Source organism: Artemia franciscana, chromosome 12 (assembly GCF_032884065.1).
Source record: "Artemia franciscana chromosome 12, ASM3288406v1, whole genome shotgun sequence".
Taxonomy (NCBI): Eukaryota; Metazoa; Arthropoda; class Branchiopoda; order Anostraca; family Artemiidae; genus Artemia; species Artemia franciscana.
In genome coordinates, this window is record NC_088874.1 from 388,709 (window position 1) to 405,960 (window position 17,252).

The 17,252-nt window shown below is 35.9% G+C and overlaps 1 protein-coding gene across 3 annotated transcripts in view; it reads left to right on the forward strand.

Annotated features, from left to right (window-relative positions):
* Positions 1-17,252, forward strand: part of LOC136033551 (ankyrin-3-like) — a 127,054-nt gene that overhangs the window by 47,977 nt on the left and 61,825 nt on the right. For 2 of the 3 annotated variants that reach the window (XM_065714297.1, XM_065714299.1), the window contains exon 2: positions 14,854-14,923. The exons of the other annotated variant lie outside the window; for it this stretch is intronic. In XM_065714297.1, coding sequence (XP_065570369.1) covers positions 14,854-14,923 — 70 coding nt within the window. The remainder of the gene's footprint in view (positions 1-14,853; positions 14,924-17,252) is intronic. 3 annotated transcript variants of the gene reach the window in all.

Below are 17,252 nucleotides of genomic sequence, written 5' to 3' on the forward strand. Positions count from 1 at the left end.
ACACTCCTCCTCCATTACAATCTAATCAAAGATTCCCTCTACACCCTCCTAAGAAGTTTCCATTTCCCCTAAGTCTTTTTTCATTACATGCTTCCCCTCCAAACAGGTTAAATGTATACATACACACACGCACACACACACACATATATATATATATATATATATATATATATATATATATATATATATATATATATATATACTAGCTGTTGGGGTGGCGCTTCGCGCCACCCCAACACCTAGTTGGTGGGGCGCTTCGCGCCCCCCCAAGTCCCCCCGCGCGCGTAAGTCGTTACGCGCCATATGAGTTACGCGCCATTGTAGTTGTGTCCCTGTGTCCCACCTGTGAATATAGATAGATTTATATATGTGTTTCAAACTACGTAAAAATTGCGAATATACAACATTCTTGGCTTTCCCATTGTCTATCCATATACAAAGCCGTATGTACTAATAATGACGTCATATGCAAACGCTCTTTTTACAAACAAACAAACATGCATACACACAACTCGTTTTTATATAGATAGATAGATAGATAGATAGAATACAAATTAACTACGTAAAACTTGTGAATATACAACAGTCTTCGCTGTCCCATTGTCTGTGCGTATAAATAGATTGTCAGGTTTACCGACCCTCAAAGATGCAACATACAATTGTACATTGGTAAAGCAATCTGTATTAAGATCTATACCGCATTTTTCTAGTGATTGCCCTTGAGCTTTGTTGATGGTGGTTGCAAATGCTAATCGAATTGGGAATTGCAATCTTTTAAATTGAAAAAGCAGATCCGTTGGAATCATGGGAATGCGAGGAATAAGAACAGCCTCACCCTCATAAGGCCCTGTCAAGATTGTGGCCTCTATTAGGTTTTCCATTGTTTTTTTACGGCAAGTCGCGTGCCATTGCAAAGCTTTGGTGGGTTGATATTTCTTAAAAGTATTATTGGTACGCCTATTTTTAGTTGTAGCACGTGTGGTGGAAACCCTGAAGGATCTATGGAATTTAAAAATTCAGATGGATAATTAACCGCTTCATTTGGTTCCAAAATACAAATTAACTGCGTAAAACTTGCGAATATACAACATTCTTCGCTGTCCAATTGTCGCTGCATATAAATAGATTGTCAGGTTTACCGACCCTCGAACATGCAACGTACAATTGTCCATGGGAAAAACAATCAGTATTAAGATCTATACCACATTTTTCTAATGATTGACCTTGAGCTTTGTTAATGGTGATTGCAAATGCTAATCAAATTGGGAATTGCAATCTTTTAAATTGAAAAGGCGGATCCGTTGGAATCATGGGAATGCGAGGAATAAGAACAGCCTCACCCTCAAAAGGCCCTGTCAAGATTGTGGCCTCTATTAGGTTTCCATTGTTTTTTTTTTACGGCAAGTCGAGTGCCATTGCAAAGCTTTGGTGGGTTTATATTTCTTAAAAGTATTATTGGTACGCCTATTTTTAGCTGTAGCACGTGTGGTGGAAACCCTGAAAGATCTATGGAATTTAAAAATTCAGATGGATAATTAACCGCTACATTTGGTTCCAAAACTGTGTCCACTGACTTGTAAAGGACTGCCTGGTCTCGAATCTTGGTCAAAACAATATTGTTGATTTCGTGGACGTCTATATTTTTGGGTGCGAGAATCGCTCTTTCACTTAGCCATTTATTATTTTTATAATTTTTTTGAATATTCGGAATTACTTTTTCAATCAATTCATTTTTAGACGTCACTAAATTACAGAAATCAGCAGGTAGTTGTATACGTCCTGAAATTGAGTCTACTGGGAGCTTTCCGTTTCCCATTGCCAGCAATTGATCTGAAAATGTTTGACCAGAGTCATCGTTTTGCAATCGGACACGCATATTTGTAGTTAATTTTAATGTTTTTACGTGTGCCCATAAATTAGAATTTTTCAGGCAAGCATTCATTTCGTCTGCAGGAGTTGATCTAGGTATTATAGGTAATGTTTGCCTGAAATCTCCCGCAAGCAATATTAATGTGCTGCCAAAGGGTTTCGACTTCCCTCGCAAATCTTTCAAGCATTGATCCAGAGCCTCGAGCGATTTTTTGTGTGCCATTGTGCACTCATCCCAAATAATAAGTTTGCATTGCTGCAATACTTTACCCATCCCAGATGATTTGGAAATATTGCACGTAGGAGTTTCTGTAGAATGCAAGTTCAGAGGCAATTTCAAAGCGGAATGAGCAGTTCTTCCACCAGGCAGCAATGTTGCGGCTATTCCGGACGACGCAATTGCCAACGCTATATCATTTTTTGATCGAATTGATGCCAGAATCAGTTTTATCACAAACGTTTTACCAGTACCTCCTGGCGCATCCAAAAAGAAAATTTCTCCAACGTTGTTATCGACACAATGCATTATCGTATCATAAATGTCTTTTTGTTCCGACGTTAACTTGGAAATGTTATTTTGTACATACGACAATAGATCACTCGTACTGTAACTTTGTTCACGATCCAATTCTACACATGTAGAAACAGCAGCGATACGGTTAGGTGAAGGCATTCCCTAATCCTGAAGTACATTCACCAAAAGCAGGCGTAGAAAGAAGCATTCATGTTGATTGGGGTGAACGGTGTAGAGTCTTCCTATCGTGGTATCTTTGAAGATGGTAGGTTGGCCGTCGACTGACTTACCCTATTTTCGACGTTCAAATACTTTATTTTTAGTATTCCACGTGTAATACGAAGGCACTTCAGTATACAGCAGTTTTTTTGCAAAAGAATCATTTTTGCAAAGCGAAAAAAAAGCTGTTAATGTTGTATCCGGTGGATTCAGGACTCTTTGTTGCACGTTGGTTTCCGTGAAATAAACACGTTGACCATTCTGTAAATGTACCGCTAAGTGAACAACAGCTGGACTACGTTCATGTATCGGAAATGAAAGAATTCGCCAAACAGCTTCATTACTGCTTATGTATCTTCCAGCCTGATATTGTACGATTTCATCGAAATCTTTGATTTCGGGCTGCAAGCCAAAAACTGCCATGTCACTGCCTTTGTTGACGTATTTACATATGTATTTGATTGCCTTTACGGAGTTACAGTATTCAACGTTTATGTGTGCATTAAATGTTTTTGATAATAATGGGGAATATGGAACAACCCACTGGTTATCTACTTCGATGGTGGTACCGTTACGCTTCTTTATTATTGCTGTTTTACCGCCATCTTCAGTAGAACTTCTTCTATATTGTGGGTAACCATCATTGCCAGTAATTGTGTTTGATACTAAAAGTCGAGGATATTGCTTTGTGCACCTTCCTTTGCCATGCATGGTGAATTTTCGTTCAGTGCACCGCAAGGTCCATGTATCATATTTTTTACAATAATATCATGTAACCCCTTATCGACATTTTTATCAGGTATTTCAGCGGAAATCACATCATCAATTTCGTTTGAAGTAATTTTTTTATGTAGCCAGATTAGTATATGTGCGTGTGGCAAACCTCGTTTTTGCCATTCCACTGAGTACATCCAGCATCGCACTGACCCAAACACTTCAAGTTTTACAATGTAGTTTATCAGTGATTTCAACTTTTGCCGGAAGACACGGGCCGTAATGTCATGCCTATGAACCGCCGATTGTCCTTGAAGTAAAAGCTGCAGTATCTCGTCCCAAGATTGATTACATGTAAATGTAATAAATAAATCTGGACGACCATAGAGACGAACATACGCAATAGCATCTTGAGCATAATCATGCATATGACGGGGACTGCCAGCATATGACGAAGGTAAAATTGTTAATCTTCCAACGTTTGTGGTATTACCGTCATTTATAACTGCATCTCGCAAATGAATGTATTGTTCAGAGCGGAGCTTGGTCTGATTCAGGCGGATATATAGCAAACGTTCTGATTCAATTTTAGCATACATATCAACGACGAATTGGTGAAACAATTCACGGCATTTTAAAATATAATTTTCTTCATCCTGCCGAATCATTAGTCTATAGGAATAATAATGCATTGCACTGCATTTCTTATTCATTTCTTTGTTAGTGGCTGGATTCATCAATTTCATATTAAAGTGATAGCCGTCGGCTCCATCCCAAAAAATGATAGGATATTGTAGGGCATCGTAGCATCGATGAGTTTCAGCAATTCTTAACAACTGAGCGTTTCGCTTATGAAGAATAATATCTCGAGGCAAAAACTGATCACCGACCATAACGATTGCCACTTCGTCGATAGTTGGAGCATTGTATCTACGCACATGTTGGCCAGGAGGCGTTTTGTCAGCGGAAATAACAATTTTATGCGTATCAGTAGGCATCAAATCGATGGCTGTTTTGAACAGACGCACTAAATTATTATTTTCGTGGAAAAGATGTTGCAATTGGGAAACGATTGTCCTTTCAACGTTGGGAGAAATTTTGCAACGTGCATTCAATTCAGAATATCTATCACTGATGAAGTACAATTGTAAAAATTTATGATTCTCGCCTGAGAATGGTAGAAGGGACCCTGCTCTATGATAAATTTGCCCTTTTACTTTGAAAGTAGACATAAATTGATCTGGATTTTCGATTTGGGCTCCAAACGACGTCATTTGGAAACATGAGTTGTATTTTCTGATTTTTGACAAAAAACGCTTAGATTCTGACGTAGTTCCAGTAAGGAAAGTCTTCAATGGCTCTGGTGGTGCAGCCAATAGAGGAAGTTTAACTTTTCCTGAGGCGCAACACATTCCCATTGTTTCACCATTGAATTTCAAGGCCTTGCAATAGGGACAAATTTTAGACATTGTCCCGATTTGAACACATCTACTCAAGCTATAATCATCGACTGGGTTGTACCTGAATGCCAGGCGATAACTTTCAGGTTGCTCTGATTCCTCGGCACGCTTTCTTTTCTTACTTTCTCTATCAGCAGCAAGCCTGATTTCTTGCTGTTCTTGTGATTCCTCGGCACGCTTTCTTTTCTTACTTTCTCTATCAGCAGCAAGCCTGATTTCTTGCTGTTCTTGTAATTCCTCGGCACGCCTTCTTTTTTCACTTTCTCTTTTAGCAGCAATTCTGCTTCCGCGTTGCTCTGGTAGTTCCTCGGCACGCTTTCTGTTCTTTCTTTCTCTATCAGCCTCAAGCCTGTTTCCTTGCTGTTCTTTTGATTCCTCGGCACGCTTTCTGTTCTTTCTTTCTCTATCAGCCTCAAGCCTGTTTCCTTGCTGTTCTTTTGATTCCTCGGCACGCCTTCTTTTTTCACTTTCTCTTTTAGCAGCAAGTCTGCTTTCGCGTTGCTCTGGCAGTTCCTCGGCACGCTTTCTTTTCTGACTTTCTCTATCAGCAGCAAGTTTTTTGGCATAGACTCTTTGAGCATCTTCATCGGCTTTTGCCATGGTAAGTTCATCAGTCATTGTAAACTAAAACATTAATAGATTTCTACGTGAACATATGTCTTAAATATCTTGAATGACGTCACCGTCAAAGCAAAAATGAGGACAACTAATTTCATGACGTCAGTCAACACAGAAACATGACGTCACCTGATCGACAGACAGACACACAGACAGACAACTTATTTTTATATATATAGATAGATAGATAGATATATATATATATACATATATATATATATATATATATATATATATATATATATATATATATATATATATATATATATATATATATATATATATATATATATATACTAGCTGTTGGGGTGGCGTTTCGCGCCCCCCAAGCCCCCCCGCGCGCTTAAGTCGTTACGCGCCATATTAGTTACGCGCCATTGTAGTTGTGTCCCTGTCTCCCGCCTGTGAATAGAGATAGATATAAATATATGTTTTAACTACGTAAAACATGCGAATATACAACATTCTTCGCTGTCCCATTGTCTGTGCATATAAATAGATTGTCAGGGTTACTGACTCTTGAACATGCAACATATAATTGTCTATGGGAAAAACAATGTGTATTCAGATCTATACCTCATTATTCTAATGATGTGTCCCGGTCGTCATTTATATTCCCTTTGTCCCGGTCGTCATTTGAGTCCCGGTGTCCCAGTTTGTGATCTCTCTATGAGTGTCCCGGTCGTCATTTATATTCCCTGTGTCCCGGTGTCCCGGTCGTTATTTGTGTCCCGGTGTCCCGGTCTGTAATTTCTATTCGAACAATCCCTGTGTACCGGTCGTCATTTATATATCCCACCTGTGCCCCTGGCGTCCCCGTTGTAGTTGTGTCCCTGTTTCCCGGTCGTCATTTATATTCCCTGTGTCCCGGTCACTCTTTGAGCAGCTTCCTTGGCTGTTTCCATTGTAGGTTCTTCAGTCATTTTACAATTAAACATTTTTCCGTGAACGAATGTCTTAAATACCTTTAATGACGTCATCGTCATAACAAACATGACGACAACTAACTTCATGACGTCAGTCGACGCACAAACATCACGTCACTCGACACACAAACACACACAGACAACTTATTTTTGTATATATAAATAGATATAAATATAGTTTCTTTTTTAGTTTTTAGTTTTTTTAGTTTTGCAGCTTTTTTAGTTTTTTTAGATTTTTTTTCTTTTTGGTTTTTTACCTTTTATGGCACTTGGTATATAGCAATCGCAAATTCTGTCGGTCTGTCGGTCAATGTTCATTCTAACATTGACAGTTGGAAAAATCTTCACGTGCCAAGCATGCTAAAGCTCAACAATTTATTATAAACCTCAAAGTTTTAGTATATGTTTTAAGGTTTTCGAATTACTTTAATCTATCGTCAAAATATTTTGAAATATTTATGCAATTCCCAGTTTTTACATTTTTAGTTTCAGTTTTCTTCTTCTTCTTTATTTTTCAGACGTAAATACATATCGCCGAACCTTTGTTTTTTTAACTAAAATCTGGTAGGCATTGATGACCTTATCCAAGTCAAAATCCCAAACCCAATCATCATCGCTATCATTTTCAGTTTTGATACGTTTTGACTCTCGCTGTCCAGGTTGATCTTCATCTAACTGCGCAGTTTTGCGTTCTTTAGCCGCAAGCCTTTTGGCATCGACTCTTTGAGCAGCTTCCTCGGCTGTTTCTTCTGCCATTGTAGGATTTGGTAACATTCTATCTTTTTCAATGTTTTTCAATTTGTCAGTGTTCATTCTAACATTGACTGTTAGAAAAAATTTTACGTGCCAAGCATGCTAACTCTCAACAATTTATAATAAACCTCAAAATGATAAATATCTGTTATAAGGTTTTCGAATTACTTTAATCTATTGTCAAAATATATAGAAATATTTATGCAATTCCCAGTTTCTACATTTTTAGTTTCAGTTTGCTTTTCAGTTTAGTTTCATTTTTATATATAGATAAGATATAATCTGGCGTAACGGACAGACAACTTATTTTTATATATATAGATATATATATATATATATATTTATATATATATATATATATATATATATATATATATATATATATATATATATATATATATATATATATATATATATATATATATATATATATATATATATATATATATATATATATATATATATATATATATATATATATATATATATATACACACATATATATATATATATGTACTGATATTTGTTCCTGCAAGTTTTGGTATTTTTTTATTTATTAAATTAAAAAACGAAAAATTTGTTTTTAGTAAAGTGCAAATTATATTCTGGTCTTGGGGAAGGCATAAGGGGAATTCAGGACACAAGGAAATACTGATGTCTTGCCGCTTGACCTCACACTCAAAAGATATACAAAATAAAAGGTGAAAAAATTTGAAAATACAATTTCCTTAGCGTCCCAAAAGATTTTCAGGTCCCCAGCTTGGAAAAGAACATTATGAGCCAATATTTTTCAAAGCTTCTAAAGATTTAAAAAAAAACCTTAGTAAGGTTTTTTTTACTAATCTAAAACTTAATTTTAGAATTATCAGTCCTTCTTTATCATAATACTAGTAATAATGCAAAGGAATTCATTTCTATTCAATTTGTTCTGTTGATTGAAGATGATTATTACTATCCCAATAATTATTGATTTTTATATGGATTGTTTAGATGATCAATGTCTCTTTACAATAATTGATTATTTTTTGTTTTTATTGTAATTGGCGAGTTGCCTTAAGTTTTTAATTGTGAAATGGATGTTTCTTAAGACAAAATATTTATCTGATGCAGTTTCAACATCTATCCACTAGTCAGTGCTTTGCCAAGTACTTTTTTTTTTTTACTTAAGTACAAGTACCAAGTACTCAGAGAAATTTTTACTGAAGTACAAGCATTAAGTACTTCTCTAAAAATCTACTTAAGTAATAAGTACTTTTGAAAAAGTTCTTCAGTACTTAAGTAATCAAGTATTTCGATTTTACTTCAGTATTTAAGTAGTCAAGTACTAATGTTTATACTTACAGTAAATAATGCGCAAAACACTTCTTTAGTATCCGTTCCCTTTTCTTGTAGTCAAGATAAGCAAGATTCTGACGAGAAATCGACTGCTTTTCAGAAAAACCGACAGTTTTTATGAAAAAAATCAACTGGTTGCACGAAAAATCGAATTTTACTTCATTTGAGATATAAAAAGAAAATAATTTACGAAGAAGGCTCATTACAGCTTCATCATAACTAAACTTAAATTTCTTACTTGCTCCTTTCAACAGCAGAAGCTTTTCAAACATACCATCTCCAAGCATGTTTCTTCTTAGAGTAAAAATTCCACCGTCTACCGAAAAAAGTCGTTCTGCAGTTGCGGACGAAGGAATGATACAGTTGTACTAACTGAACACTATCATTAACCTTGGGTACACTTTGAGCGCACATAGTTCCTTTTGCCTCTCATTCAAATATGACAAAATCCCCCACCTTCACAGAATTGGTTTCACGGCCACGGTTGGCAGGATTATCATGAGTGGTTTCTTCATTACTAAGATTAAAGTATTCATCTCCAGACAAAAAACTACTTTTATCAGCTTCGTCAGTACTTCTGAAATCTTTGACCTTTTTTGCTTTGTCCATTAAGAGTTCAACTGTTACATCATTCTGGTTATCAGGAGACCACTTCAATTTGAAGAAAGATTGACTTGCAGTGGCAATAACATAGTCTCTTGCATGAAGAACTCTCTCGTCCAGGATCGTGAGGAACCTTTTTTCCAGACCCACAAGTAGAGCATGTACCAAAGACTGGCTGACTTTCGCCAAATCTTTGATATTTTTTATCTTCCTTTCAAGCGATTTGATTGTAAGATTATTAGTATCAAGGAAACATTTTTCCTTCCCCTGAAGAATGTCTAAATGCCACTGCTACTGGATCCATAATTTTCATGTATTCTTTAAGTATTTCAACATCACGAGAAGTTAGCCTTTGTTTTTGCAAAGCATCACATACGTCAGCAAGCTTTCCAATTTTGTGACAACCCATTCAGTTTCACCAGTCGTGATGAACATTTTCAGTTATAGTGCTTACCGAAAAATACAAAATTAGCCTGATGCTGTCTGTAACACCCTTGTCCAGCCTGATGCATCCCAGAAAATGGTATTTAACCATATAAGAAGTTTTTCACTCCGCTTTTAATCACTGAAAGTGGAAGTGCAATGAGTATAATCCTACCCACTTCTTTTATTACTGGTTAACTGATATCAATGTAACAAGAAATATTTAATAAATAAAGAAAACACAGTTTTAAATAAATGAACGAGAAAACATACAAATAATACAAACAAAATGTGAATTTAAATAATAAACATACAAAACGAGAATTTCAATCCTATATTCGCCTCGACCCTTAACTATCCACAGGGATGAAATATATGTTGTAGGTATAATAATTACCTTAGCCAATGGTAACCATCTTGCCATAAAATCTTTTTATAATCCAAGTGGGAGTAAGGACATCCAAAGTATCTTGGAAGCAGAATTATCAGATCCTCCCTGTCCTCTCTGGGAATAATCAGCTGGTAGCAGCAAAGTAGGAAGAGTAATAGAGTACATTCTGTCCATTATCCAGACACCTTGATTTTCACTTCACTTGACTTTCATACCAGGGATAATATTTCTTCTAACTCTTTCTCAACTATAGATTTGCTTCTAGGTTCTTCTTCGTATTATGATCTGGTTCAGATGGTAAAGGTGTCGTCTCTTCAATCTGATCATTCTGCAATTCTTACATCATTTCAAGATTTATACTATACTCCCAAACCCTACATCCCTACATTTATTAACTCCAAAGGCAATTGTTCCCTTTTTCGTGAGATATTAAATGAAGTAGATTTTTCCTTTGTTTCTTTCAATTCTGATATTATGGCAATTGAGTTTAATTTGAAATCAATCCTTCTGGAGTCAGCTAAATTGGCAATTCCAATGGCTAGGGCGCATTTTTACAATGGCTCCAAAAGACCCAAATATTGGTGGAATGATGAGTCTAGGGTTGCAGTTCTGGCAAAAAGAATGGCTCGTAAAATGTTTCAAAAGCACCCATCTCAGTCAGCAATCTCTTACAAGGAATCATGTGCTAAAGTGAAACTACTTTGTAGGAGAGCTAAACAGAGTACATGGCTGAATTTCAGCTCAAGTATAAGTTTTAGAACCCCAATTTCAAAGGTCCACAATTTCATTAGCCAACTAAATAGTGGAAAGCAGCCTAATGATGACCGTAGATATGATATCATTCAGGATAGTTATCCAATTGTCTCAGATAAAATGAAGGCAGATTTGTTTACTAATATTTTTAAAAATGGTTGCTCAGATTTTCATCCTATCCGACCTCCTTTTTTTAATCTCCCTCTTACCTGTTCTTATAAAGGCACCCAGATGAAACCTTATTCCCAAGAGGAATTTTGTTTAGCACTTAATTCTCTTAATATCAAGTCTTCCCCTGGTCATGATGGTATTTATATGAAGTGGATTCTTAAGTCCCCAAAGAGGGTTCATACAGCCCTCTTAAGTCTTTATAATTATTTGGTAGACGATTTTACATTATCTAGATGTGTATTTTTGCAAAGTTACTCCCCCACATGGGTTCAGCGATACAGTAATTCAATAACGCTGACTGTAATGTAAACTAGTGTAGAATTGACTCTGTTGTTTTGCCATATTGGCTTATTTCTCCTGACTGGCTTATGTTGATGGTAGATGATGATTTTTTTTTTAATTTATCCACTGGCTTAAATCTTGGCTAATACTATTGCTGTCTTGCTGTTTTCAGGTGGTTCTCAAAATCACCACGATCTTTTTGCCCACGTTCACAAGGCCCTCGCTCAGAATGCCCACGACTCAAAACGCCTACAACTCAAAATGTCCACGATCAAAATGCCCATGGCTCAAAATGCCCACGATTGGATAATATTTAGGTTTTAGTCTTTAATTGGGGATGAGACGAGGGGTTGCTCACTCCCCAAACCCGTGTACACGGGTGCTGGTGCCAGAAGGCGCTGGGAGGGTGCTGAGAGGGTGCCATTTCATCCTAGACAGGGTAAAAACTGACAAAAGTGGAAGGTGCCGGGAGGGTGTCATTTCATCCTAGACAGGGCAAAACCTGATAAAATTAGAAGATACCGGGAGGTGCTGGGAGGATTTCCGGGAATTAATATACACCCGGTGCCGATGCCATGGGGTTGGCATTTCATCATAGACAAGGTAAAGACTGACAAAAGTGGAAGGTGCTGTGTGGGTGCCGGGAGGTGCCGGATGGGTGAAAAATAATTGTTTCCTGTGTTTTTTGATCAATTTAGAATTGTTTGCGTTCAAGTAAATAAGCAATGCCGCATAACATTGTGCTGACACAGAAAGCAAAACCAGGATATACAAATCCACCAGTTAACTTGCATCATGAAAGTAAGAATGATTCTTTGATTAAAAATAACAGTTTTTGGACTTGTGTTTGGGATTTTACCCTGTATAGGATGAAATGGCACCCATCCAGTGCCTCTCGGCACCGGCACCTGGTGTACATGGGTTTAGGGAGTGAGTAACCCCCCGTCTCATCCCCAATTAAGGACTGAAACCTAAAATTTATCCAATCGTGGGCATTTTGAGTCGTGGGTAATTTGAGTCGTGGGCCTTTTTAGCCGTGGTCATTTAGAGTCGTAGGCATTTTGAGTTGTTGGTTTTTTGAGTGTTAGCCCTATTTTCGGCATAAAATGCTTTTTCCGGAATTTTTTTTTTCTTGAGAAATCCTTACATCATTCGAATCGAATAATTTTTACGCCACATCACGAAGCTGTACTCTCTGAGTGCTTGAAAGGCTGGGAAGGACATTTAAAGGTCTTTGTTCGTCAATATTTCGAATAAGTTTGGGGTTATGTTCTTTGTTATAGCGTTTGGCACTGTAAAAATTGTTTTTCAAAGCTCCAACTTTTTTTTTTTTTTTTTTTACCTTAACTCACGTAAAACACCGTAAAAAATAGATTAATTTATTTTTATTCACTCTTGATCAATTATTGTATACAACAAGTTATTATATATACTTATTTGATTTTCGGATCATAATAATTTTTAGCCAATGATAAATGGCTCAACTTATACAAGAATGGCAATGACGCAAATAATAATGCTATAAACGCTGCTTAGGCAGGATAAAGTAGGCTTATTGAGAAAAAAAATCTAATGTACGAAAAAGAGTAATTTATTCAATTTTTCTTTACATTTTTATTATTGTGACGTCATAAAATTTTCAAAGAATTCTTTTGCTTTCTATAGAGATTTATACGGGCTTTCTAAATACTATTTAGACTTATTGACATGAAAACATGCTATGATTTAAGATTTATTAAAAAATTTTTTTAGATTTTCATAATCTCTGGAGCCTATAATTTATTGCTGGTCAAACAAAGAGGTTCTTCATTACCCAACAGGGATACCTCTGATGATTCCTAAGTAGGTACTGCTTTTAGTCTTGGCCTCGACGTTTAGGCTACTGCTCGCGAGTGCCCGTACCACAACTACTGCATCAACTTCTAAAAAAGTGAGGACATGCCAGTTTACTTTATTCGGCTTTAGCTAGACAATTTTATCACAAGTATTCCTACACACCTTTTTCAAAAAATTCCTTTCTAAGACCGGGCTTGTCTAGGTTATGAGGAGGCTTTTCACTATAACTGCATACGATGGCTTTTCAAGGTCTTCTATATTAGGGGCCAAGGAGGGCATATCTGAATTTTCACGATTCATAAAGACATCTAACTGGTTGTAGATCTGGGTCATTTGTCTAGTAAGAACGGCGGACATTTTCAGCCCTACTCTTTTTAATATTTGCTCGTCTTGACTTTGAGTAGTATATCTAATGTAATTTTTTGATCGTTTTGGGTTTCATTTATTTATTAGTGGTGATTTGTGGTAGTTTTACACTTGGAAGATAAGAAAAACTAGCTTGTAAAATTTGAAAACGCTTTCGTCGGCAAAAACTTAAACAATAAGAATTTGTTAGTTCCCATAGCCAACTTTGCTTTCAAAAGAGATGAGCTTTCCTAAAATTTTTGTGGTCATATGTTTTTAGCTTAAGTTTGATGAATTTTCACCCATATTTTGTTGATAATTTCTTAAACCAGATCGACCTGCCTTAACGTAAACAAAGAAAACGATCAAAAATGGGGTTTTTAAAGCCCAAATGAAAATTCTGAAGAAAATACTGAAAGCGAACGTTTCAAGAGAACGACCGCTTCTTTTTTTCAGCGACAACAAAATAATATGATCAAGGATAAGCAAAAACCAAAAAACAAACGCGGAAAGTACAACAAAACCAATGAAGAAAACCGCCGAAAAATTAAATAAAAGATCAAAAATTATAAGAATTGAAATCTAATACCTAGCAACAATAAAGTGAATGATTCGCCAATATATGCGATTTGCACAAAATCCTAAAATTAATTCACTCAAACAAACGAATCAACAATTGAATAAATTTGAGAACTAGGTCACCTGATTTCTGATTTTAACCATTGCATTTCATATGCACCTCTTTTAGACTCTTTTTCAATGGGTTTCTTGTACTTTCCGCGTTTGTTTTTTGGTTTTTGTGTTTTCCTTTATCATATTATTTTGTTTGTGCTGAAGAAGAGAAGCGGTTGAATTCTAGAAACATTAGCTTTCTGTGTTTTCTTCAGTATTTTCATTGGGTCTTTAAAAACCCCATTTTTGATCGTTTTCTTTTTAACATATTTTATTTTGTTCATTTAAGTTTTTAACATAACTATGGTGTGTTCTTTTAATTCCTCTTTATATCAACGAAACTAAAAAAAAAAACTAAAAACAAATCAAATAAAATTTTCAAATTTAGAAAACTCAATTTTTCGCGGTGGAGGGGGGAGGTAACCGCCAAGAATCGTCTAATGACTACTGTAAGTTTCGGCACTTTATTTGTGATCGTTTAGAGTGTTTATTAACCCAACCTCCATTAAGACCACCTGCCATTCCTTTGCTCACTTATTGCCGCTGGGAATCCCCTTGTTGAAGAGAATTGAATCAAATGCTTATAAAATTTGAAATTTCGCACCTTATAGAGTAATGGCTAACCCAAAGGCTAAGTTGGCTCAAGCTGGAGTTCGACTTTGACATTCAAAAATTTTGGACTTGTATTCACAGTTTTACCCTCAGATCTTATCTCTAACATTACATAGAATTGTAAAAAAAATTTTTTTATTGAAATATTCTGTGCTACAAAATATTTTTACAAGTTAGATATGATTTTTGCCCCGAAAATATTCCGGCGCTGAAAGTCAGAGTCTTTCTTTTAAAAATACCAGTTGAAAACTCGATAAAATTGGAACCGATATTCATAATGTACAGATTCCATAGCCATGGTAGTTTTATTTGAAGTGTAAAAAATATCAAAATAAGTTCCTTGCTTTACTATTCTAGAAACGTGAATTGCAACGAAATTACGAATCCACCATGGATAAAATGGCATCTGGAGATGAGTCGATTACTGGTAAGACCATTTCTAGTCATCTTCTTGAAGTTCTATTTTCTATAGTTCTCTAAAATTATGACCAACTATTTTGTATCACTGAAGAAGGGAAACTTTAAAACCGCTCAAAAAAGTTTGCCATGGTTCGGTGGAGAACTGGGATATGTATAGGGGGTTGATTCACCAGCAAGGGGTAAATAAAATCTAGGCTAGCTATTCTGCTTAATTAAGAAGAAGAATGTCCTCATAATGGTTGAATAAATGTTTGATTCCTCTGATTGTATGCCTGGGGCCTATTAAGAAGAAAGGGTTTTTAGAGGGGATGTCAAGATTAGGCACGTTAGAGATGTTCTAGGTTTGAGGAAGGGGGTGTCCAATGGACAATATGTGCTTATGCTGTGGCTGAAAGATCTCGGACAGATCTTAGAAACAATAGGTTTTTGTAGATTCATACAAATTCAATTTAAGCTCAAGTGCCAATGACGCAGTTGTTCCCCAGCGAGAACCTTCAACCGGTACGACTTTAGTTTGGCATTGTGAAGGGACACGTTTGCACGGAGCATAAATGGGAGACAGTAACAACGGCCATCAAAGGGGTAAAATTAACCTGGACAATCTGTCTTGGCTTTTTTCTACAATTGGCCATGACTTTGACTTTTCCCACAACTATTCCCTTTTTTTTTAATTCAAAATAGATTGTCACAAGACAATCTGTCTTGGCTTTTTTCTACAATTGGCCATGACTTTGACTTTTCCCACAACTATTCCCCTTTTTTTTTATTCATTTGAATTTAAAAAAAAGGGAATAGTTGTGGGAAAAGTCGAAGTCATGGCCAATTGTAGAAAAAAGCCAAGACAGATTGTCCAGGTTAATTTTACCCCTTTGATGGCCGTTTTGAATTTTAAAAAAAAGGGAATAGTTGTGGGAAAAGTCAAAGTCAGGTTTTTCTCTTTTTTTCTCTCTCTCTCCTATGCCGCCGATTTCAGCTAATTCCTGGAAACTGGTAAGGGTCTAACCTGTGCGGTTTTTACGGAAAATATATAGCCTATGTCAGAGACGAGTATTTGAAGTTGTGCAGCCAATCCTGCTTGTAGCCCTTCCTGTCTTTAAGATTTCACTTAGTTGATTGTTAAATCGGTTTTGCTATGTAGACTCTAGATATCAAGTTGTTCATGAGTGGAAGATCCATATCTATGGGCAACGGCCCCTGCTTTAACGTTATAGTCGATGCCCAAACACTGTCCCCCCTCCTGATGGACACATATATAGCCCCAATTATATATTTGTTTGTTGTTCTTTCAGTGATTAGTTGATTGTTAAATCGGTTTCGCTATGTAGACTCTAGATATCAAGTTGTTCATGAGTGGTAGTTCCGGATATTGTGTATAATATTGGGATTAAAATTACAATTTCAATTGAATTAAGATGTAAATAATAACAGAAAGAAACATGATGATCTTATTAATGTTCTTAATTTTTAAATTAAAAATTCTATTTTATTAGTGTTTTTTTTTTTTAGTTCGATTGCCTATGTGTCCTAACGATACATATGGAAACATCAGTACTGCGGTAAAGAGCATAAAATTTAAAATCTAAACATGCCTCTTTTTTTTTCTTGCATGTCTCCTTCTGGAACGTTGCCTTTCTGCAATATCAGGTAAATACCCATCATCATGTAAATATCATGTGTCAATACCCATTTATCATGTTCAGTAAAAAAAAAAAAAAAAATTGTAACTTATTCTCGAATGGTAACTATTATTTCCATTAATCTTAATAGTAAGATTTGTTTAGAAAACAGATGTATAAGAATTTCAAAAAAGAGCCTGAAACTCCTCGAAATTGGTGTCGCATCAAAATGAAACATTAAACCATTGATATCATCATGGTCTGAAACCTTATTTGGGAAAGTTACAGCCCCCTTCTTGATATGTGTTGATACAATTAAATGGATCTTGATTTAAATATGTGTATCTCGATTTTTTTCTGTATGTCGTCTGTTTAAGTCAAAAGAGTCAAAATACTGTAATTCATATCTTCTCTTATTTTCTATTTATTTTGTTTTATTTTGCTCATAGATTTTTTTTTTGTATAATGCTTCTTTTTTTCTAGCGCCCTCATAATGGTTGAATAAATGTTTGATTCCTCTGGTTGTATGCCTGGGGCCTATTAAGAAGAAAGGGTTTTTAGAGGGGATGTCAAGATTAGGCACGTTAGAGATGTTCTAGGTTTGAGGAAGGGGGTGTCCAATGGACAATGTGTGCTTATGCTGTGGCTGAAAGATCTCGGACATATCTTAGAAACAATAGGTTTTTGTAGATTCATACAAATTTAATTTAAGCTCAAGTG